Source organism: Corvus brachyrhynchos, unplaced genomic scaffold (assembly GCF_000691975.1).
Source record: "Corvus brachyrhynchos isolate BGI_N302 unplaced genomic scaffold, ASM69197v1 scaffold36, whole genome shotgun sequence".
NCBI classification, from domain to species: Eukaryota; Metazoa; Chordata; class Aves; order Passeriformes; family Corvidae; genus Corvus; species Corvus brachyrhynchos.
The window spans coordinates 1,171,232-1,194,610 of record NW_008238441.1 but is presented as its reverse complement, the minus strand read 5'-3'; the positions used below and the strand labels follow the sequence as shown (position 1 = coordinate 1,194,610).

The window sequence follows — 23,379 nt, the reverse complement described above, 5'->3', positions numbered from 1 at the left end:
TCCTGCATCTTGCAGGGACCTGCATAGTACCACTGCCTTGGTCAGCTAGCCTGACTTGTAATCCATGAAACAGTAAAGAAGTTTACTTTTATAAAAATTTATTTTTTTACCTCTGTCAGTCAGATGCACCTTTGCTGTGATTCCTCCCCCTGCCCCATTTTTTCAACTTGATCCCAGTGATGAAGTTTGTTGTCTTGCTGTTGGTGGCTTTTACTGACTGTTCAACATCTTGTTGTGCCTGCTAGTGCTGGGAGGTGGAGTCTGAAGTGCTTTCCTTCATGTCTCTGCAGTGATGAAACTTCTTGTTGACTTTCTCTGCTGTGAGCACCTGTCTGAGCTGCTTTCCCAGGCTGCCACACCTGGCCATTGCTCTCATCTCTAACAACTTCATTCTTTCCAGACTGAGTGAAGTGTTACAGAAAATGAATATTTACAGCTACAGGCAAACTTGTATTCTTAAGAGTGCTTGTGAAGGCAGCTGGGAGCCTCAGACAAAAGAGGGTTGCTAATCAGAGCACAGGCATTTATTAAACTGAGTCTTGTTGCTTGAGCCTCAAACCAGAGCCAGCCCGTTCAGGATCCTGCCTTCTGACAGTCTGTAAACCTCAATCCACTCCTCATCCTTTTGCTTACAAAGGAGGAGGCAGCTGTGTCTGTTCCCATAGGCAGAGGAGGAACCTTTTATTTCTCAGCTTCAGGGATTGTAGTGAACAAAGTGGGAGCTGGAAAATCTTGGGATGCAAATCTCATTTGAAGTTGCACTGAGACTGCCTAAATCCCTATTTCTACAGACCCTGAGCTACAGCTTGCAGTGGTGTTAGAATGTGCTTATCAGTGCCTGTGTTTCTGTTCACACACAGGGCTTGCCCTGTAAGCATTGTTGCATCCATTGCTGCTCTCTCATGGTTGTGTCAGCCAGAGTGCCACCAGGGCATCTGATGCCCTGTCACAAATGTCTGGGAAGGGGATGTGCATAGGTGTCTAGCTTTCTCCCATCCCTGTGGTGACACCTCCTGTCCAGGCTGGCTGGGTGGCACCTAATCAGTGCTTGGAAAGGAGGATGATGGCAGATGGGTGGAGGAACTCAGTGCTTCATCCTCTCTGTTTCTTAAACACCAAGCAGATCTGATCCAAGTGGAGTTTCTGCGTACTCAGGGTTTCAGTGTTTCTCATGCCTGCTGTTCTGTGCTTGCTCATGATGCTCCTGCCATTCAGGGGATCAGTGGCCATGCAAACAGTCTGTTCCTTGGAGTTTTTTGGGAGTGTGAATCTGGGGAAACAAGCAAGTGTTGATTCAAACAGCTTTCTTGCAGAAAAGCAAACTATTTCCTTTTTGCAAACAGTGCCAGGTATACTACTGTGTGCTGAAAGACACTCTTCATGTACTGTTCAGAATCTTTTTTATTTGGGCTTGGTAGCTGTGTGAACTTGGGACAGATGGGCAAGCAGAGCATTCAGTATTTCTTGCATTAATATTTTAACTCTGGATTCTGGTTTTGTTCAAAGTTGTGGAAAATCTCTGGAGCTGTGAGCTTTTCTGACCTACAGAATACACTGACAGCAGGTACCTTAATATGTGCAGAACAGCATAGTTGTAAAATAATATACAAAGCTAAATATTAACAAGGCTAATAGGCTTTTTGACTTGTTAAAGAGCATTATTGTATTTGTATTTCCATCTTGTATTTCCCTTCTCTGACACATCTGTTTTCTTAGTGGAAAGATAAATGTGGTTCTGGTAACTGTGGTGACACTGGTACTGATTGTTGCTATGCTGCTGTTCGAAACTGCATGTTGTTGAATGCAGCTTGGTTTCACACAGTGTTCTTTTTCTCTCTTTAGGTACTTCCTAAATCCATGAGATGGCCAACACCATGCAAATCTCCAAAGATGAGCTGGAGGAACTCAAGGAGGCTTTTGCTAAAGTTGGTAAGTCATAGTGAGGAGGTCACCTTGCTCCTGTCTGCTGCACATTTGAATTGGATTTATCCCACCCCTGTGATAAGCAGCAGTGCCAGCAGGATGTGGGTATTCTGCTGCTCTCGTGATTGTCTCTGTGCAAAGGAGTCCCTTGCCAGCCTTGTTGCTTCTGGCTTGTCACTGTGGCCAAGGATCACAAAGGCAGGGACACAAGCCGTCTGGCTATCAGGGAGCACTGGCAGACAGCCTTGTGCTGTTGCTCCAGGGTGGGCTTTGTTGCTTCCTGATGGCAGAAGAAATATCCAAACAGGTATTGCATTGCTTTGGCCTTGGCAGCACTTCAGGGCTTGCACAGTGCTTGGTTCTGGTGGTGTTGGTTTGGCAGATTGGCTGAGCCATGTGGATGGTCAGTGTAGGTGCTGAATTTTTGGTTTGTGCAGGTGCATTTTGGGGCTTGTAAGCAAAACTGAATTTGTTTACCTGGCCATCATGGAGCGACTTGCGGTGACGATCAATACCTTGTGCTGAGCACACCTCCATTGCCCTCTGGTGGCTCCATCTCTGCTCATCTCCCTCACCCTGTCGTGCTCCAGGGACTGCAGAGCCCCCAGCTGCTCCGCCTGCCTCCCAGCTTTCTGCCTGTGCTGGCATTGCAGAAGCCTCTGGTAGGCTGCTTCAGGAAACTGAAATGGGCAAAAAAGTGACATAATGGAAAAAATTGTTTTCTGTTGGTTTAGTTTCCTGGTACGGCTTACTGAAGGATCAGAGAACTAGCACGGAGGGGTGGGATGGGAGTGTAGCCGAGGGGACTGAGGTCAGTGTGTGCAGCTGGGGAACCACACCCAGGACTGGCACTGGCCAGGATCTAGTTGCACAAGTGGTGAGAGCCAGCATTTTGTTTTCCTAACTGGACATGGGCATCACTTGAGCACTGGCTGTATATACAAAATCATAGTTGCCTCTTATCTGTATTGGGTGTTACCACCCTCTAGGGCAGGGTGACTGTGAAAACTCTCACTTGCTCAGAATTTCCAGTCTGCAGAGAGAATTGTGAATTTCAGAGGCAGCTGATTCTCGTGGAGCAGTATCCCCTGTTGGAACTTGAAGCAAGTTGCATTTTAAAGAGTTCCCTCTCCTCTCTCGCTCTTCTCAAGACTTTTGCAGCAGGTAGAAGTGAGTTGCCACAGAGGGAGATGTTCCTTGGGAGGAAGCATAGTGTTTCTCTCTGCCTAATGTGCCTCTCTGTCTAATGTACCACTGAGTGCAGATCTCAATAAGGCCGGGATATAGGCAGCCTCTTCTGTCCTTGGATGCATTTAAAATTATTAACCTCTCTGGAATGTGGTGGCTTTTTGTCATTAGTGTGGGGGAAATTATTGAGATTAGGTTGGCTGGCTGCCTTTGTGCTGGAAACATGGAGAAACGCAGGTCAAATCCTGGTTTGTTTTAGGAAACCAGCTCACCCTGCCCAGGAGGTGGGTCCCTGTTTGGTTTTAAATTATAAAGGCAGTGTCCGAACTTAGATATTAATGAGAAATGAGCTAATTATCCTGGACATACCCACAAATGAGATAGGATCTGCTAGTTCTTTTCAACTGCCTTTTTGTGTGCTTTAGGCATGGTAGAGACCGCAAGCATGTGGGACACACCTGCCAGGAGTGTCTTTAATGGTCTCATTCCCTTTATTCTTGCCTAAAGGAGCCATGTTTGCCCTGGGATATGGAACTGGTCACTGGCCGGGTGACTGACTTTCACTGTGAACTTCTAATAGCATCTCTAGTGAATGTGAACAGAAGTTGGACTAAGACTGCTATATAAAATGAAGCCTGTTTATCGTCTCCCAGCTACTTGGAAGATTTGTAACACAGCTGAGAAGCATGGTTATAGCAAAACTCAGTTGGTTGGCTTCTAGGATGTCATGAAGGAGATGTGGGGAGAAGGAAACATTTCATAGGGTGATTTATGCTCACCAAGATGTGCCCTGCTCTGATGCATGGCTGGTTGGGCTTCCTGGAGACCTGCTTTAACTCCAGCTTGGGGTAAGTTGCTGCTCTGGATGTGTAAGTTGATGGGACTTTAAAGGTGTATGTTTGACCAGCTTTTCTGTATACAGCTGGACTGGACTGAGACATCTGGGGATGCTGGAAGGCAGTGAGGTATGTTACTAAGTACTCTATCACCACTTGCCTTCCACACCACTTGAAGGTATTTCCTCTCTCTCATGCAGCTGGTGTGCTGTTCTTTGACAGCCAGCAAAAGGCATGAGTCCCATAGACATCCTACTGCTTATTAAAACAATCCACAGGTGAGAAACCACTGTTTAAGGTTATCACTAAAGTCAGCTACAGCGCAGACAAGCAGCTCCCACCATCCTACAGGCAGTTATTTGTCTTGGAACTGATCCAACTGGTAAAGAGCAGTGGGGAAAAGAAGCTTTGGTAATGTCTGAAAACAGTCATTAAGTGTGGCATTGGAGCTGTCTAGGCTTTAAGTGACCCGCAGGTTAGTGGGAGAAGAGCAGGTTGCTCCAGATCTCATTGGATCTCTGAATTTGTTCTGTGGAACAGGGGCTTGTTAGTGTGTACTTGGGGCCAAACAGTGGCACTTCAGAGGGGAGGTGTGGCAGAATAAAATCTGCAAGCTTGCTCTCTTTATTTGTCTTCCTGCTCATTCCTTCTAAGATAAGCAGAAATAAGCTTCTTTTCTGGAAACACGACATACACAAAAATCATAACTCAGCTGAACACTTTGTTCAGCGCTGCAAGGTGGTAAAACAATGGCTCTGAAATGTTGGCTTAGGGCAAATAGGATCTGTGATCCTGCTAGTGTGTCCTGCTGAGCATATGTCCTTAAAAGGAAATGTGTGGGTTACTTTCCCCTCTTGCATCCTGTTATTTAAGCTATTTTAAGTACTTGTCCTCAGGAGGAAGCTGAGGCAGAGCTTGAAGCAGCTTTTGGGATTCATTGCGGCTTTGCTGCACCACCTGCACATGGCAGAGGCCAGTGCTGTGTGTTGCTGCTGTGACCTTTCTCAGGTTTAGCGTGCGGGCATGCATACATCTTTCAGTAGAAATAGGAAACTTCAGATGTGCTGTAGTTTCCTTTCCATCAGGCAGACTATAATGAATCCAGGCTGTAGCTTGTCTGTTAAAACAATTTTGCTTTCTTCCATTAGTAATTCTGGGCAGGCCGCTGAACAATTTCATTTGGGATAGCTTCTATTTTGACAGCCTCTTCAGCTGTTGAATACCCTCTCAGATTTTGTTAGAGAGGGATTATAGACCACCTTCTTTCTGAAGTCTGGTCCTGTTGCAGGACATCCAGCAAGGCACCATATGGTAGGCCTGCAGTAATGCTGGAAATAGTTTTGGAACTGGCTGGTACTGCAGAGGTGGGTTTTTTTGTTGTTTGGTTTTTTTTTTTTTTTTCCTTTTGGTTTTTTTGGTGCTTTTTTAAAATGCTGCTTCTTTGTACATTTGATGCCAGAAGGGGAACAGAGACAGTAGGAAGGGAAGCAGCTGCCCTATGGGATAGGGGTCTCAGGCCTATTGTAATGTCAGGCTTTTTGACATGTTAAGAACAGGTTCATTTTCCATCACATAGTCAATCAGTGACTACTTGACTCTGCTACCAAGCCAAAACCACAGGCCAGCACCACTTTATGGTAAAACCAGCAGGCTTTAACGCTCAAATTTGTCAACCAGCTAGAACTTGAAATGAGAGCATCTTCAGTGCAAAACCAGTAACTTGGTGTGTGGTCTTAGAGTTAAACTAACAGACCTGATTTACTTGTAATTCTCACTCCCAAGTGTCTGGGACATAGATGCCGTTTTACTCTGTGAAGTTAAATTGGTGATCAATTTTTTTTCCCAGAATACTATGGAAGAGTAACTCTTACAAGTGGATATTTGGGATATTGTTAAGAGTTGCAAGACCTTAGGTCCTGAATCCTGAGAATCAAAGGTTTTGAGTGAGTTAAGGTGTGTCCTTCACACTTGTTTTTTTCTGTTTGTCTGAGCCCAATGCAGCGTGATGGGCAAAATCTTTCTTTGTGCCATGCTCCTGACTCATGTGAGGTCCCATGTGAGTGTGTTTTTCAGATGGCTCTTTGTGTGGCAGAGCTCCTATTTCTTATTGCTTTTTTTTTAGTGAGCAAAGGTAAATCTTCTTTGAACTAGGCACACCTGGAGGACTGGGAAGATGCTGATTGCAGGAGTGAATGAAACCATCAGACTGGGCAGATGTTGGCCTAGCTTGGAGTAAATTCCTGATACCAGCCCTGCAGGGCTTCATATGTAGAACCAAGCTCTAAATAGGTTTCAGCATCCTTTTATCCATACGTTCCTTATTGGAGTTGCAGACTTTGGAGCTTGGTTTCCTGATGTCTCACCTAACAGGCTTCTGCCTCCTGAAATACCATATAAGGTTTTATTCCTTTCACATCTGAATAGGCTCAGACATGCAAGCCTGAATCAGAAATACTTCTGAATGCTTAACCTAGACATGTCAAGAGGAAAACCTTTACCAAATCTGAATCAAAATCAGATCCTATCAAGGATACAATATATATTTTGAAGTCTTATTTTCTCTGTTCTTTGCCTGCTACTTACATCTACTCTAACCTTTGGGTAGATGTAGAAGTTAGGTGGTGGATTGATTGGAAGAAGTGATGAACGGATGTTTCTGGATTTACATGCTTAATTTGTCAGCATGCTGAGGGATTGTGGTTGGTTCAGTCAGGCACAGGCAAAAGCAATGGAAGTTGACTGTAGGCTGAGGGTGAAAGCAAAGTTTTGTTTTAGGTTCACAGGCTCTGGAGATTAGGAAATCCCTTCTTGACTTATTTTCCTCACTGGCTGTAAGGAGGGGAAAAGATGCATAATTGTAAAGTTAGATTCAGTAATAAAAATACCATAATAGAAGAAGCTGTGATTTATCTAGAGGGGAAATAGTTTGCTCATGACATCTCACGCTGGACTGTTAATAAAGCTTGCCTTTGTAAGCTTGTATTATTTTGGAATAAAATTCTAAAACTGAGGGCCAGACAGCAGCCTATTGGTATCATTAATCACTGCTGAAAACCACTTTATTTCATCAGCGCTATTGTAAACACTGGCTTTACATAAAGTAGTTTAATGTATTTTTTAATCCACTGGAATTGATGCTCTGCCTTAGCCTGAGACTGGGGTGTGGGAGGGAGTACAGGTTTGCTCTGGTTACTTTGGATGTTTGCCACTGAGCAAAGTTTCACTTTCTTGCTAACTGATAAAAACAATTTTAAAATCCCATATTCCCATATGGATCTGGAAAATGAGAATGGTTGGAGTGGTGGTGCAAACGTGCTGCTTGCTGGAACATTGCTGTGAAACAAAACCTAAAAACCACAGACTCCTTATTGAAAGTAAATTGACCTTCACCATTTGGTTAAAAAAAATAACCCTGGACCTTGGAGCTATCCTGATTGTTTTCTTTTATTCTTGAAAATATCTCCCTTTAAGCATAAATACTGACCCCAGTGGCTGTGGTGAGATTCCGTCTTGAAGAAAACCAAATTCTGGGGCTGGTGCAGCTCTTCAGGCACTCAGTTAACTTCCCTGGGCTGTCTGTAGCACTTGCCTACAGCAAAGGGATTTTAGCATCCTGTTACTGAGCCAGTAACAGTACAACATATCTTGAATCCCTGCCTCTCCAAAGATGGGGCTGGAGGGTCATGCTTATGTTTTGAGGTGTGAATCTGGGCTGTGCAACTACTTCAAATACTCTGTCTCCTTGTGGACCCCTCTCTGCTGAAACCTGGGTGCCAGCTGTGCTGTGAGCAGCACTCTGCTCATCCTGATTAGCTTGGGGAAAGGAGGCACGCAACCCCTGTCTGTCCATAGTGGCGGGAAAATCTCACTTCCCTGAAGAAAGGCTGGGGCTGCTGGATTTACCATGTGTGGTGAGTAGATGTGATGATGTCCCCAAAGAGACTGGGATCTGTTGTATGCAAAGCTCCAGTGTCACACTAGATTCTTGTTTTCTTCCTTGGTCTTGTGGGTGACAATATCTCACTAAACACATGGTGCTGCTGCGGCTTGGTGATAGACTGTGAAAGCAAATGTCTTTGCAGAGCATTCTTGGGCAGCAATAAAGCACCTGGTTGCAATTTGCTGTCAGTGTTAAATGGAGAACATCACTGACAACATGATAAAGATGCAACTGCAGAGCTGATTTGGTGTTTTCAGTTCCGAAAATAAGAGGTGCTGTGTTTCATTACCATCTATTTTTAACGTGCAAAGGCAGTGGCAGTTAGATGTAAAAAGAGACATTCTGGAGATTGTTTATGAAAATGCAGATGTTCTGTTGTGAAACTTCAACACCAGACTTGTCACATGTGCCCAGAGTCATCCTGGTCAGACTTGCTTTGAAGCTGCTGTTGCCCAGAGCTGCAGGGTTCCCATGGCTTGTGTTGAGACCCTCTCTGAGGATGTGCTGTGTGTATTTACTGCATGCCTTTGGTTCCTAGGGGTGTCCTTTGAACAATGATATTTTTGGTGTGGCCATCCTGCTGTGTGTCCATTCCCTGCATGGATTCAGCAAGTCCCCAGTGTGCAGGTTGCTCTCCATAAAGCTCTTGGACATGGGAGTTGCCCCTCTGTTGGGGGTCATTTCTGTCAGGTACAGGCACATTTCTAAAACCTTCTGCTGCCTCTTCTCTTCCTCAGACCTCAACAGCAATGGGTTCATCTGTGACTACGAGTTGCATGAGCTGTTCAAGGAAGCCAGCCTGCCTCTCCCTGGGTACAAAGTGAGAGAGATCATCCAGAAGCTCATGATTGATGGTGACAAGAATAAAGATGGGAAGATTAGTTTTGAAGAATTCGTCTATGTAAGTGAAATTTCTGAATTGCCAGCAGCCTGGGGGACCCTTTTAGACTAAGCTAAGGAAGACCGTAGAAGAGGTCGAACCTGACTTCTTAGCCACTTACCCTAATCCTAATTTTCTTTTGACAAACTGATCAATTCTGAGGACTAGCCATGTAAAAATCAGTTCTTTGTACAGGTATCTGTATATGATCTGTCTTTTGTGCTGTTATTGACAGCCTTTAGATTTGGACAGTGGAGAAATATTGGTTGGTTTTTGTTCAAAAACCAACCAAAAAGAATCCATGTGGCTTTCCTGTATGATAGCTTCATTGGAGGCCAAAATACTGTTTTTACATGAGGTGACAACTGGAAAAAAAGACTTGAAATGGTCCAAGCTTACAGTATTTACTGGAAGCTGTTCAGTTTTTCCAGGCACACAGATGAATGCTTGTTTTCCCCATGTATCAGTATAATTTCCTTTCTCTGTTTAATGGGACTACAAGTATTTACTGAAGACATGAAAGGGCATTTCAGGACAGACTTGGATTTGTGCTAGGTGCTGATCTAGGAAAATTCAAATCTGTTGCCTTGAAAGGGAAGAATAGGAGTAAGGTGATAGGAAAAGTTGGAGGATCAGTCTTTTTTGGCAGAAATAGGTCAGAATTTATTTTCATAAAAGCACAAGACTTCTGAGATCATGGTTTGATGTACATTCTTCATCCTTTTGATGCTCTGATGACTGAATGCTGAAGGAGTAATTAAAGTGTATGCAGTACATTGAGGGAGCTGTTTTCATGTCAGTTAGTTTTCTTGATATTTCTTAATTTATCTTCACCTTAATTGTTCCTTAATTGTTTTCAGACCCTCTGAACTTTTTTTAGTTTGGAGCCAACTAGTAAGTTGGAGTTTGCAGTTTGTAAACACTTGCATGCTGGCTGGCTGTTTCAGCTGTTGGTTTGAGCTGGTCCATTACTCCTAACTTTGCACTAGGAAGGAAGAAATAAATCTCTTCTGTTGCATTTGAAAGGTACCAGTGATTGAGTAAACACAAAATGTCTTAGGGCAGCTGAGGTGTACCTTAGCAGCAATGCTTAGCTGTATGATTTTTACAAACTGAACTCTTGCTGTTTTCTAACTGAGCATTTTTGCTGCAGTTATGGTAGAAAGAATGACATGAACTGACTTTACATTGGGATAAAGTGATTTAGTGGTACCTCAGCATTAGAGCACATCTTCCCAAGAAGATATGCAATACCAGTAGTTAACACAGGAAATCTCAAAGTAAATAGATCTGCATCAAAATCCTTGTGGTTAAAGCCAACCAACCAGAAATCCCCCAACTTTTGGGCTCTCAAATCTTCAGTCAGCTTTACCTAATCGACCTCTGCATGTCATCAGGAGATGATTTAACTGCACTGTATCATCATCTTGACTTGCCAACTTCCCTGTGTTTAAGGGACGGGGACAGTAAGGGGTGACAACCAGCAGCCTGGACCTGTGGTGACACCTCTGCAGCCTGGTGTCCTCTCCTTTTAGCGGAAGCACGTTTTTGCCCTGCTTTACAGTGCTATTTCATTTTCTTTTTCTGCGTAATGTTTAGAGAACCTGTATACATTTCATTTGTGTTTTCAGCTTTGTTGAAACTAATTTAGTTCAGTTTTGAGGGAGTTACAGTAGGCTTTCCAGCCACTGAATGTGTTTTTTACTAATAGCTGCTCAGTTCTGTAGGGCCTTGGGGCTGCTAACAGTAACATCCAGCCTGTGCAAATGGCATGTGCATTCTTCCTGTGCTAAAGCATCTCTTTGGCCCTCCAACAAGAGGGTGTTTTGCCAGTTAGCCCAAGCCTGCTGTTGAGGAAGGGGGAATCTTTACCGGCAGCAGTCATTGTTACACTATTGCAGATTTGACTGTTATATGCTTAAAGAGAATTGTTTCTTGGGTTGTGGACAAAGTCTTTTGTGTGAACTAAAGTCACAGTCCCACAAAAATCTGGCTTACACAGAAAGGTTAAAATTGCCCCACAGCTTTCTCAAGTTTGGCCCTGCAGGAACTGCTGCATGTGTTACCTGTACTCAGACTGCAAAAGTTTCATGTTTTTTTCTTGTGGTCTCTTGAAATCTACTTGTAAAGGTAAATATATGCAAGGTACTTCATGGCTAGTGCTTCTGTTTCAATAGGCACTTGCAGTGTGTGTTTGAGAAAGTGGGATGACTCTGCCCACTATCCATGTCAGATTTAATATCACTACACCCTTGCTGGGCCCTTCACATTCACTGATCTTACTGTGAAGTTTGCTTTGAAGCTGAGAAGAAATAGCTCCTTCTGTGGTCCTTTTTGTTTTATGAAGACAATTTTTTCTTGTCTAACAGAGCACTTTAAATTGTAGATTTTCCAAGAGGTGAAAAGCAGCGATATCGCTAAAACATTCCGAAGAGCCATTAACAGGAAGGAAGGAATCTGTGCCATCGGGGGCACCTCAGAGCTCTCCAGTGAGGGGACCCAGCACTCCTACTCAGGTACCACTCTATCTCTTGGGCTTTTGCATGTCCTGTGCCAAAACCAGCCCATTTCTACCATGTCCTGTGCTGTGCTCTAGTTCTCCGAGAGCTGAATGATCTCGTGTCAGGGTGAGAGCAGGACAGAATTTATATGCTGCAAATTTAGCAGTGTATAAGTTAAATGTGTTCTTATTTGCTTCGTTAACTGTGCTTGCTGATGAAGTCCTTGTGTCATACTTGAGTATAATAAAGTTGAGTAACAGGTAAATAACAGGAATATTCTGGAACTTGTAAGTGAGAGTCTTCTTTCTTTAAACTTTGTGTGACTAATAAAATGTGTGGTAATGATAGTGGGGCTGTTACTTCCCTGGGCTATTGTACTCTGCTTCTTTTAGGAAAATCTTTGCTATGTTATGAAAAAACCTGTTTTAAATTTACAATTGGTTATCTTAGAGGAAGAGAAATATGCCTTTGTAAACTGGATAAACAAAGCCCTGGAAAATGATCCCGACTGTAGGCACGTTATTCCAATGAACCCAAATACAGATGACCTGTTCAAAGCTGTGGGAGATGGGATTGTGCTATGGTAAGTCATGATGGCTTCTGAATTAAAGAAAAAAAAATTAAAAATCAGCAAAATAACGTTCCAAAACTGTAGTTAGGGGAATTTTCATCCTATTCTAGGCTGGTTTTGTGACTGGTGTGTGTGCATAATGTTTTGCAAATATAAAAAGAGGCTCAGTCTTCCAGGCTTTCACTGCCATTTTGTGATGCCTCAGCTTTGGTGCCAGCTGATATTTTCATCCAGTGCTTTTGTTTGGGCTTGAGACTTGAGTTTGCTGAGGGGGCAGAAGGTATTTTGTGGGAGCAGGAGTTGTCCTGGTGCAAACTCAGCCTGGTGCTGGGTAGCTTGAAGGTGGTTACATGTGATAAATAGCCCATTCTCTTGGATGTTTAGACAGGCCTTATCTATCCTCTGTGGGAATGTTAGTGACCTTATTATGCATTAACCCAAAAAAGGATTTTCTGGGAATCCTCTTGTTCTTTTTGATAACTGCACTTAGTAAGGCTGCTAAATGCCACCAACCTTCTGTGTATGAGGTTTTTGTTGGTTTTATGGGTTAGGTTCATTTGTTTTATTGTAAGTGAATTAATATAGTGAAGAACTGGATCAACCTGGAATTTCAGTAATTCTGTATCAATACACAAAGTAAGTGTAAGTCAGTTAGCTGTTGTCTTTAATTTTTTTTATTTTTTAACCTTAGCTGATGATACATATTTTTAGTTTATTTCCCAAGTTTCAAGTAATTCATGGCTTTAGGCAAAGACTGAACTGAGTAGGAAGTAGTTCATCATATAAAGTTTAAATTTGCCTTATTTTGTGTTGATTAAAAATTCATTATGCTCACATGTTCCCCACTGAGCTCTCCAAGTGTTTGTTCTTTTTTGGGGCATGTTTTCTTGCCAGCAGTAGTAAACCTTTACAATAGGAGGAAGTTTGTTGTCTTACTAGAATGTGCAGTGGATGTCAGCAGAGCATTGAGTCTTCACTAGTTCAGAGACTGCACTGTGAATAATTCATGTGCTCTTTTTGCTCCAGCAGCTGAGATCAGCAGTGGCTGGGAACATGTTTAAAGTTTCAGGCTTAGCTATTACTTACGAATACATTCTCGAGAATGTAAATATTAACTTCTGATTTATACAACCTTCATTTTATGAAAAAAAATTACACAAAACGAAGCAGGCTAAAGGAAATGTGCTGTGGTGTATTGTCACAGTACACTGAGTTTTGTTTGGATTAAATACTAAATGTTGTTCAAATAGAATTGTTTTTCCCCCTAACAGCAAAATGATCAATCTTTCTGTTCCTGACACAATTGATGAAAGAGCAATTAATAAGAAGAAACTCACACCATTCATAATTCAGGTATCATGCGTTTCTGTATTTTATTTTCTGAAATTCATATTAAGATAGAATTAATGAATGCATCATGATGACTCAAGGCATTATTGTGGAATGTTGGAAAGGAGCAAGTTCTATAACTTCTGTTTATTATTAAATGCAGTTTTGTACTGTGCATAATTGACAGTTCTGTGGCCATGGTTCAAAAATGCTGAATTAATGACAAAATGGGTAAAGTGGCTGAAATGCTGTGCACACATGATATTGCTGTGGTGATAATGTACAGCACTGTCTTTTTTAAACAATGTGGTTATTGATGTTGGCTATGAATAATTTCATACTAGGGCAGGTTGTTTTTGTGAGGATGCCTGTGTGTGTGTATAAATTAGCACTTTTCTAGCCTTATTCTTGTTGATACCACTAGATGCAACTAACTTGCAGGCTGAAATTAAATACCAGAGGGTGAAACTAAACCCTGGTGTCTAGTTCAGTTCTCATTGATTCAGCCTGCTGCCACCATAGCTTCCTTAAAACTTCAGGTGGAGAGTGGCCGGGAGTGTTTCCTCTGAGCTACTGCTGTTGGAGCAAGGACAAGGGGCAAACCTCCACTCTGCTGGTGCTGGATGAAAGGGAAAGCAGCATCTCCCTGGACTGTGTCTGACTGGGCTTTGCTGTTTGCAGGAGAACCTGAACCTGGCCTTGAATTCTGCATCCGCCATCGGCTGTCATGTTGTCAATATTGGTGCAGAGGACTTGAGGGAAGGAAAACCCCACCTGGTCCTTGGACTCCTCTGGCAGATCATTAAGATTGGCTTGTTTGCTGACATCGAGCTCAGCAGAAATGAAGGTAATTTAAATTCTAAGTTGTTACTTCTAAAGCATGAATACAGCATTGCTTGTGCTGTCAGCCCCAGCCCTGCCGTTGCTTTTTCCCTCCCTCCTCTCTGCTGGAAGAAGGATCATGTGCCAAGCTGAATGTTCTCCAGCCTGTTTGTAGCTGTGCAGCAGGTTCATGCAGGTGGGTTGTGCCATCCTGGTGATGTGTATCAGCCTTGGAGAACTGGCTGAACACCAGCCTGTAAGTCAAGATGTAGCTTGGCTTGAGCCTGGCAGTGAAGGAGCACATTGCTTGGTGATGCCCTAGGCAGCTCCAGCTGCAGGTACCTCACAGTGTTGGGATGTGGCAAAACTGCTTGCATCCTTTTAGGATTATGGACAACTGCATATCTTTCGCAAAAAAATTCTTAAAAGGGGGCTTCAGCTCTGTGGTAACCATTTGGTTCTAAAATCCTCCGTACTACTGTCAGTGGTGCAGCTTGAGCTCTTGCTTTGTCCTAGGTAGTGAGAGACTGGTGCTGCAGATGTCTCCCTGTGCTCACTTGGTCCTGCGTGACAGCCTCCAAAATTTAAACTTTCCAAATTGTCTGAAGAGCCCTGACATACCTGCATGTGCTATCAGAGCATCCAGAGGGATGGAGGGGCTTCAGTGTCTTTTATTTAAGCTTCCCCATTGCGAAGTGTTGATGTAGTTTGGCTTAGATTGAAAATTCATGGCAAGAGAAGCACTGGCCAGCAGAAAGGGTGCTTATCTTGGCTCCTCTGGGTTTTTTTAATGGTGCTTATGAAACTGCTTGGAAGCATTTTTCATTGAGATAGAAGTGCATTTGCATTTAGCTTCCTGTCATTAGCTAAAAGACTGACATAAAGTCCAGAAAATTTTGTTATACAAGAAAATGGAAAATACTTTTTTACACATATTTTTCTAGATCATTTATACTCCTCTCTGTGTAACAGCCAACTCAGGAAAAACTCTGCTTTACCCAGAATATTTTGACATAATCAGTAATTAGTATTGTACCCCCCTGAAATCTTGCTGCAGCTCTGACATGCAGGTTTGACTCTTCCCTCACAAGCATTTTTCTTGTAGCACTGGCTGCCTTACTTCGTGATGGTGAAAATCTGGAGGACCTTATGAAACTGTCCCCAGAAGAGCTGCTCCTAAGATGGGCCAACTTCCACCTGGAAAATGCAGGCTGGCACAAAATCAGTAACTTCAGCTCAGATATCAAGGTACCAAAGCTCTCCTGATTTGCAATGCCTGGGAAAAGACTGGGAGCCAGACAGGGATGTGTTTGCATGTGTAAATGAGGCCTTTCATCCTCAGACAGGACCTTTCCTGACCCTAATAAACTGAATGGTCTTACCAGGGGGGTTTGCATGTTATATTTGAGGTCCTGCAGTGCTGTTCTCTCTTGCCATGAGGATGAGCCCAGTGTTGAACTGAGTGTTTCTCTTCCAGTGCTGCTGAGGTGTGTTTTAATCAACTACAAAACTGGTATTACTTACATGTTTTCAAATGTCCTTAATCCATATTTTGATGAAGATAATGGGGGAAAATGCTTCACTGTAGAGTGAGACTTCCACATACTCTTGGCAGGTGATGGCATTTCATCTAAAATGTCATGGGCTGGAGAGAGGAAGGGAAGCAAGACCTCTTATTCTTCACTTGGGTTTAGTAGGAATGGGAGTGGGGACTCTTAAAGCTGCTTTTCAGATGTGAGGGGGTCACTGGTGAGAAATGGACTATGGTGACTCCAGGTCAGCGTGGGGCATCCAGACACTGGTCTCAGCAGTTTTCTGGAGCTTATTCACATGGCCAGCAGTTTCAAGGAGGAGAAAGATTGAGATAGAAAAAAAATTGATAATTGAGGTGTATGGGGAACATAGATCTGACCTGTGTGTGTGCATGTGTGCATAGTCACTCTTATTTCCAACTTCAAAATTACAGTTTTGCTGGTAGCTGTTGGCTTCTCTGGTGCATACCCTAGGCTGCCATGATACGCTGAGGTCCTCCTTAATGCTGAGGACTAAAAGGACATGTAGTTGATAAATAATCACTACAGCTATTGGCTCCTCCTGGTTTGACCATCCCTGGCCTCTCTCCTCTAAGCTGTTCTAGCTAATGCACAGGCACAGAAGAAAACATTCAGACATCTTATAATCAGCTTTTTGCTTGGAATTTGTCTTCACTGAGCCATTTTCATTATTGCTGTAGCAGTAGGAATGGCTGCCTTGTTTAGAGGTTAGGGCTGCCTTGGGGCATCTGGGGGCCACGAGTGTGAGCAGCATGGGGTCATTGCCTCCTCCAGCCACTGCAGAGGTGGTTTTGACACCAGAGCATGCAGCAGAGGCAGCTTTCAAACAGTCAAACCACATAATTGTCATCCTAAATATTTATAACCTATTCCCTTTGTTTCCTTTCCTGCTGCCTGGATTTCTACCTCTCTTTTAAGCTTACAGATTTTGGCAATTCAGTAAAGGTACATAAGCCAATTATGCATGGTGACTTGTTAAAAATGACCTTTAAATGAACTGCTGTGATGTATTCACTGCTGTGCAGGAGAGCTGAATTTCCTTTTTCATTCATTTCAGGATTCCAGAGCCTATTTTCACCTCCTCAATCAAATTGCACCCAAAGGGCAGAAAGAAGGAGAGCCTCAGATTGATATTAACATGTCGGGTTTCAATGTAAGTATTCAGGCTGTCATGTCCTCATCCTGTAGAATCATGAACTACCTGTACCCTATCATTGCCCCATGACATCTGGGTAACCTGGTATCTTAATTTCTAGAGCGTGTACAATGTCAGTGGCCATGTGCACACCTCAGGTGTGTGCTCAGTGAGTGCTTGCTGCCAGCCTGGTCACTACCCTCCAATTAACAGAGGTGATTGAGCAATTCTTTGTAGGCTTGCTCCATTCAGAAGCATACTGACTTATTTTGAACCACCAAGTTCCAAAAGCATGAAAATTTGACAGCATGTGAGCTTGGAAAGCACCATGCTAAGAAAAATAGCAAGACAAGCCATGACAGTGGCACAGCAGCAGGAGTTGGTGTGTGTGCCTCATCCATTTGCTCAGTTAGCAACTGATGCCAGACGTGGACTTGGGACATTGCTCCAGGTAGTGGTTAGGAGCTTCCCATCTGCTTTGTAGCCCAGTCTCTCCCATGACAGCTCTTGTCTGTTACATCCCTGGCAGGAAAAGGATGACTTGCGGAGGGCAGAGTATATGCTGCAGCAGGCAGATCGGCTTGGCTGCCGGCAGTTTGTCACACCGGCTGATGTGGTTAGTGGCAACCCCAAACTGAACCTGGCCTTCGTTGCCAACCTGTTCAACAAGTACCCAGCGCTTACCAAGCCTGAAAACCAGGACATCGACTGGACCCTTTTGGAAGGTGATGGCCGTATCAGTCACAAAATTAGCAGGAGGGGACTATCTAAAGTAAACAGTTGTGTCATAGGAGGCTGTGCCCTACAGAGGTATCTCCATTGAAGTAACACCTATGATTTGAGGCTTCAGTGCTGCAGTGGTTGTTTACTCATTTGGGGCAGATGAGGAGGGCACTTGGCAGCCTGTTCAGCTGCTCTGACCCTGTTGTGGAGCCTGAACCTCTAGGCACACTGACAGCTGCCAGTCGCAATGCCAGAGGATTTGGTTTTGCCATTTCCTGTGATGGGCAAGGAAACCTCGGTAATGGTGAGATGTTCATGGGAGCGCTAATTGTTGGCCCAGCTAGGACTGGGGCTGTGACAGCAGTTAGCTAACACCCATGTGAAAGACCTTTCTGCTCCTTTTTCTTGAAGAAAGTGCAAAAGGCATCCTCTTCTGAGGCCTGAGGAAATCAAAATGATAGCTAAGACTAGATAGCAGGGTCACCCTCTTCCTTTGAAAAAAATTATAGTAGAAAAAATTACTCTTTCTCTGCTTAAAACCTCGTGGTGAGCTCTGCTGCTCAAAGCTTCCTGCCTTGCAAAGTGGAAATCCCTGCTCAGCTTTGAACTTGCAGAATTTGCAATGAACCTGTTTTCTGTCATGTAGGAGAGACACGTGAGGAACGGACCTTCCGCAATTGGATGAATTCTCTTGGTGTGAACCCTCACGTAAATCACCTCTACGGGTAAACTTTAGGCTCTTGGGAGACCCAGCTTTTTTTTTCTTTTTAGGGTTGTTGAAATTGCAACAATCTGTAAGGAATAGTAATTATTCATGATGTGACAAAGTCAGAGTGCACTCAAATCTCGAAACATTAGACTTAATCCATGTTTTCCACTTTAGTGATCTCCAAGATGCACTGGTAATACTACAACTGTATGAAAAGATCAAAGTTCCTGTTGACTGGAATAAGGTTAACAAGCCTCCGTACCCTAAACTTGGAGCAAATATGAAAAAGGTAAAAATGTCAAAAGACTTTAAAAGAAGTCATGGACACTAAAAATTCCTATTCGAGGCTTTCAGTCAAGTGAGTGTGAGTGATTTTTCTGTTTGAACTCTTGTCCTGTGTAGCTAGAAAACTGTAACTACGCTGTAGACTTGGGAAAGCATCCAGCTAAATTCTCCCTGGTTGGCATTGGAGGGCAAGATCTGAATGATGGAAACCCAACACTGACACTGGCCTTGGTCTGGCAGTTGATGAGAAGGTAGGGCGCCTCTCAAATATGAATGGAGTACAGAACTGGGGAAGTTTTTTCCATGAGAGCGTTGCTGCACCTGGAACAGGTCACCCAGAAAGATTGTAAACCCTCTGCCCTTCAGGGGGTGTCTGAGACACACCTGGGAAAAACTGTGATAGAGCTGCACATGAGAGGCTGGAGCAAACACCTCTGGACAGCCCATTGGTGGACCTCTGATCATCCTGTGACAAGGATCACCTCTCTCTCACCTGCTCAAGTCTGGTCCACATGCAGAAACTCTGAGCAGGAATATTACAGAACTTTTATGTTCTAATTTTTAATTGGAAATTGAGAGGGAAACATTCTGGGGCTGCTCTGTGGCCCTCTTTTGCATTGGAATGGGGGAAAGAAGAAACTTAATAACAGAGAAAGTTGATCTTCCTGTTTCTTATCTAGTTCTGAAGAATTGCAAGATTATGCACTTATATGTCTGGAAAAAAGGTGCATGGTAGCTCCTAATTTGGCATTAGAGGTCTGAATGCCAACTCCTGAGTAAATACACACCTTTTAGGTAATGTGTTACCCCTATGGAGCAAATGCTCAATGGTCAAACAGTTTAACAAGTGTCCTGAGCCCAAGCAATTTTGTGAGCTCCTATTAAAGGGCATGAAACGCTAGAAAGACTAAATGCTTTAACAGAAATCACACTTCAGATGGTTCTTTCTTTTTGCTAAAGGAGTTTAAAAATACCCCCAAACCCAGAGCTGAGACTATGCAAAGACTTTCCAAGCTGCCATGGTTCATGTTGCATCCTGGCTGCATGGCTTTTCTCTGGCTCTGTGCCTAGTCTTGTTCTCTCTCCTGGTTCTCAGGTACACGCTGAATGTCCTCGAGGACCTGGGTGATGGTCAGAAAGCCAACGATGACATTATAGTCAGCTGGGTAAACCAGACCCTGAAAGAAGCTGGCAAGTCCACCTCCATCCAAAACTTCAAGGTGCAGGTTCCCTTCTTGCATACAAAAGGAGATGAGTGCCCAAAAATTCTTTCCTTGGCTGGAGGAACAGCAGGGACATCTTAGAAAGGAGTTTAAACAGGACAGGATTCAGTCTGTGCTGGGATGTGCTGGGAACAGAGTGGCTTCAAGCTAAAGATAGGAGACTGTTTAGGACTGCCCATAGCAGGGAGTAGTGGCAGAGGAGGGGAGGGTGGTCAGGATCTGGGGCAGAGGTGGGAGTTGAGATGCTGGCAAGCAAAGGGGCTGGAGCTGGTGTGCGTTTGGAGGTGAGCACTGTGCCTCGGGCTGTGCTCAGCAGGTCAGACCTGCTGCCTGCACAATGATTACTTCTTTGTATTTTCAGGGCACTGGCAGTAAATTGGAGTAATAGTATTGTATTATCACCAAAGGTGAGGCAGCAGTTTGGTTTTCCCTCTGGTCCACCTGGGAATAGTCACTAACACTGCTGCTTTGAAAAGGCTTACTTAAAATTTCTTTGGTTGCATGTTGCAGAGCAGCTGAATTGAGGTGAGAATTATGCTTTAAGGATTGGACACTCTCATCTTTACTTCTCTGTCCCTGTATTCTCTAGGACAAGACTATCAGCACGAGCTTGGCAGTTGTGGATTTAATCGATGCCATACAGCCTGGATGTATCAACTATGACCTTGTAAAGACTGGTCACCTGTCAGAAGATGACAAGCAAAATAACGCTAAGTAAGTTTGCTCTCTCAAAAGCTGTTTTGGATTGAAAGGGTGCACATTCAATGTGCTGGCCTCAAGCTGCAGGTGTTTTGACCACTGTTTGTTGCTGTGGTTTTCAAAAGTCTCTTATAAGGCACAGTACTTTTTATACAGGCAGCACTGACTGAAATCCAGTTGCTGTCCTTGCCTGTGACGCTGGAGGGAGCAGTAGGCTGAACTGTAGCTTGCTGAGAGAAAAGCAGAACAGCTCTGGCAGTTCTTACCAGTGATACTCCATTTCTCACCTGTTTGTTCAGGAGTTTGAAGTGTTTAGCTGGTGGCTTACAATTTTGAAATTGAACCCTTGTGTGTCTTGTGTTGTTGAATCATCATAGATTGTCAAGTTTAAAGTATGCCTATTAAAACATGCCTTTGAAATGTGTGTTCTGTGACTGTTAGCAGTGGCAGAATGACAGCAAAATTTCTGGCAGATAATAGCCTCACTTTGTTATTCATAAGGAGCAAACAGAAGAGGAAATGTTACATAATTAATCCTTCATTATATATGCTATTAGCCCTAACAAATTTTAATTAAGATTCTTTTTTAACTGTTGGTAAAGTGGACTTGACATTCAAAGGTCAATTTGCACATCAAAAAACACTTTACTGGGTGTAGACCAAATGATGTGGTGTGATTAAACTGTTCCACATCTTGAATCTTAATAAAGAATAGGTGAAATTGTGTTGGATGGGGCAGGATTTGACTTGTCATTTACTGGTAGCAGTCTTGGTGCTGACCACCTCATCTTTCCATGGTGAAACAGGTATGCTGTGTCCATGGCAAGAAGAATTGGTGCCAGAGTTTATGCTCTTCCAGAAGATCTTGTGGAAGTGAAGCCAAAGATGGTCATGACTGTGTTTGCCTGCTTGATGGGCAGAGGAATGAAGCGAGTATAAAAGAGACGATCCATGTAAAGAAAAAAACCCCAAAATGCAACAAAAACCCAACCTGCCACCGTGGGTGCATGAGTAGCAGATCAGCTGTGATCATGTTGAAATGCTGTTGGCCTTGGAACTGTTGAAGTTCGAAGGACTTTGTTTTGCTTTGCAAGACAGATTTATCAAAATTCTCAGGGGGAAGGAGTTTTAACCAACAGACGTGCTCTTTTCCCAAAGGAAAGTTTAACTTATCAAGAGCTCACAGAAATGCATTCATAGCAGACCTGCATCTTGCAGTATTGCTCTGGAGCTGTTTTCACTCCATTATTTCTCAGATACTTGATATGTGGTTTTTTACCCCTGAGGGCTATAAGGTGGTTGGTATGAGTTGTAATGGAAACAAATCTAATTTCTATCTGCAGTCCACTTTAATTTCTATCATACAGTCCAAGCATATTCTAGGTTTGACCACATCTTTAATTTTTCAAATAAAGCTACAGTACAAGTTGGGACCTGCAGGCCAGCTCGCAATGCTAAATGAGAAATGTGTGATTAGGAAGATGTACTTTCTCTGGTATTCTTTGTACATGGTGCTTTTTTGTACATCTAACTATTTTGATTACTTTACAAATAAAGCATGGCAGGTTTTTTTTCTCTTGCTGCTTATAAAAAGGGTTTTTTTGGTTTGTTTGTTTTTTAAGGTTATACTACATATGATAATACCACCATCCTTGGACCTCTTCCAGTAACATATGATGATGTTGCTGATGGCACAGTTACACCTGAGAATGGAAGTGAATGCATTTTTGTATGCATCTTGGCTCAGTTCTGTGCACCTAGAAAAAAAATTTTTACAAAAATCTGCATAAAAACTGTAACTTTTTTATTTAAAATGCTGTTAGATACAAAACCATACTACATTGTGGAGAGGTTTTGTGCAGGGAAGAGGCAAATGGTATAAACAGCAGAGTTCAATAAAGTGAACAGCAAATGTGCTGGAACACAAAATTATTTTTACAGATAAACGGAAACATTGTCACCAAAGAAGGAAGATGCTGTATCCATAGGATTTAATACTCTCTTGCTTTGGCAAGCTGTTTGCTATATTTTGAGATCATATTGCTATTCCAAGCTATTCAAAGTGATGTAATATGGTGGCAAAGCATTAGTTGAAATAAAAACATTTAAATACCTGCTTCTCTCCTTATTTGCACTGACGCAGCATAGCAGCCTGTCTTCAGTTGCAGCTGGTGCTTCTGGGCTGCAGTGCCACACACAATCTATCTTCATCTTTAATGGCCTGATGTAAATCTGATACTAGGTACTGGTCCTTCAGAGCATGTTGAGGGGTTGGTGCTGCTGGGAGCACATTAGGGAAAGGTCCGTTAAAAGCAAAGGCAGGAGACATTTGTTTGAAGCAGCAGCTTCTGTATTGTTGTACCTTGGGGACTTCAGAGATTAACATTTGTATGAGGGCTAATTGAGTGAAAGGGATTTAATTTTTCTATGTGTAGGAGATGAAAAAAGGGAAGGTGAAAAGGAGGAATTTGACAGGGAGCTGAAGTGGGGCTGGTGCACCTGGGAGGAGATGAGCAGGAGCTCTGCCTGCTGCAGGGGTGAGGGCATGTGCGGCGGTGGCACTGGCTGGGAGTGTTCCCTGCTCTGAGTATAGAGTATCAGCAAACCCACCCCAGTGATTCCCTGCATGAAGCCTTGTGCAAAGCTGGCTGGAAACTTTCCACTAGTACAATTTTTTTGTAAGAAAAGTATGTTAACAAAGCTTCCCACAGGAAATTGCATGTTTTCACTCAAGATGGAGCGATATACCGTAAGTAGAGGCACAGCCATTCCACTGAAACAGTGGTCTGGTAATTTATGGCACTGGCTGGGGGTGTGATGTAATTAAGATCAAAATTCTTGGACTCTGGAAGTGGCCATGTGCATCTGTCTTGTCTTGCCTCTTTTGCCTCCTGGTACCAGGTTAAAGGGGGAGAAATGGGTACTTTGACAATTACAGAATGGGAAAGCATCTCCTCTTTGTGCTGAATGTATTTAAGAAAGAAAAGTTTGAGGTCCAAGCAAAGCACATCTCTCACACTGAAGGTCCAGTGCAGGGCAATCAGGAGAAACCAAGTGCTTTC

The 23,379-nt window shown here is 43.2% G+C and overlaps 1 protein-coding gene across 5 annotated transcripts in view; it reads left to right on the top strand.

Moving 5' to 3' along the window:
- The window catches only part of PLS3 (plastin 3), a 49,570-nt gene extending 27,139 nt beyond the window's left edge, over positions 1 to 22,431 (top strand). For 4 of the 5 annotated variants that reach the window (XM_017736631.1, XM_017736630.1, XM_017736629.1 and 1 more), the window contains 16 exons: positions 1,843 to 1,929; positions 8,625 to 8,788; positions 11,154 to 11,283; positions 11,719 to 11,851; positions 13,111 to 13,192; positions 13,850 to 14,015; positions 15,096 to 15,238; positions 16,462 to 16,488; positions 16,601 to 16,696; positions 17,208 to 17,403; positions 18,048 to 18,126; positions 18,285 to 18,399; positions 18,513 to 18,646; positions 19,492 to 19,615; positions 20,208 to 20,332; positions 21,124 to 22,431. In XM_017736631.1, the coding sequence (XP_017592120.1) occupies positions 1,863 to 1,929; positions 8,625 to 8,788; positions 11,154 to 11,283; positions 11,719 to 11,851; positions 13,111 to 13,192; positions 13,850 to 14,015; positions 15,096 to 15,238; positions 16,462 to 16,488; positions 16,601 to 16,696; positions 17,208 to 17,403; positions 18,048 to 18,126; positions 18,285 to 18,399; positions 18,513 to 18,646; positions 19,492 to 19,615; positions 20,208 to 20,332; positions 21,124 to 21,256 (1,914 nt within the window). In that variant the 5' untranslated portion in view covers positions 1,843 to 1,862 and the 3' untranslated portion in view covers positions 21,257 to 22,431. The remainder of the gene's footprint in view (positions 1 to 1,842; positions 1,930 to 8,624; positions 8,789 to 11,153; positions 11,284 to 11,718; positions 11,852 to 13,110; positions 13,193 to 13,849; positions 14,016 to 15,095; positions 15,239 to 16,461; positions 16,489 to 16,600; positions 16,697 to 17,207; positions 17,404 to 18,047; positions 18,127 to 18,284; positions 18,400 to 18,512; positions 18,647 to 19,491; positions 19,616 to 20,207; positions 20,333 to 21,123) is intronic. The other variant, XM_008635543.2, reaches the window with a different exon arrangement.
- The last annotated feature ends 948 nt before the right edge of the window (positions 22,432 to 23,379 follow it).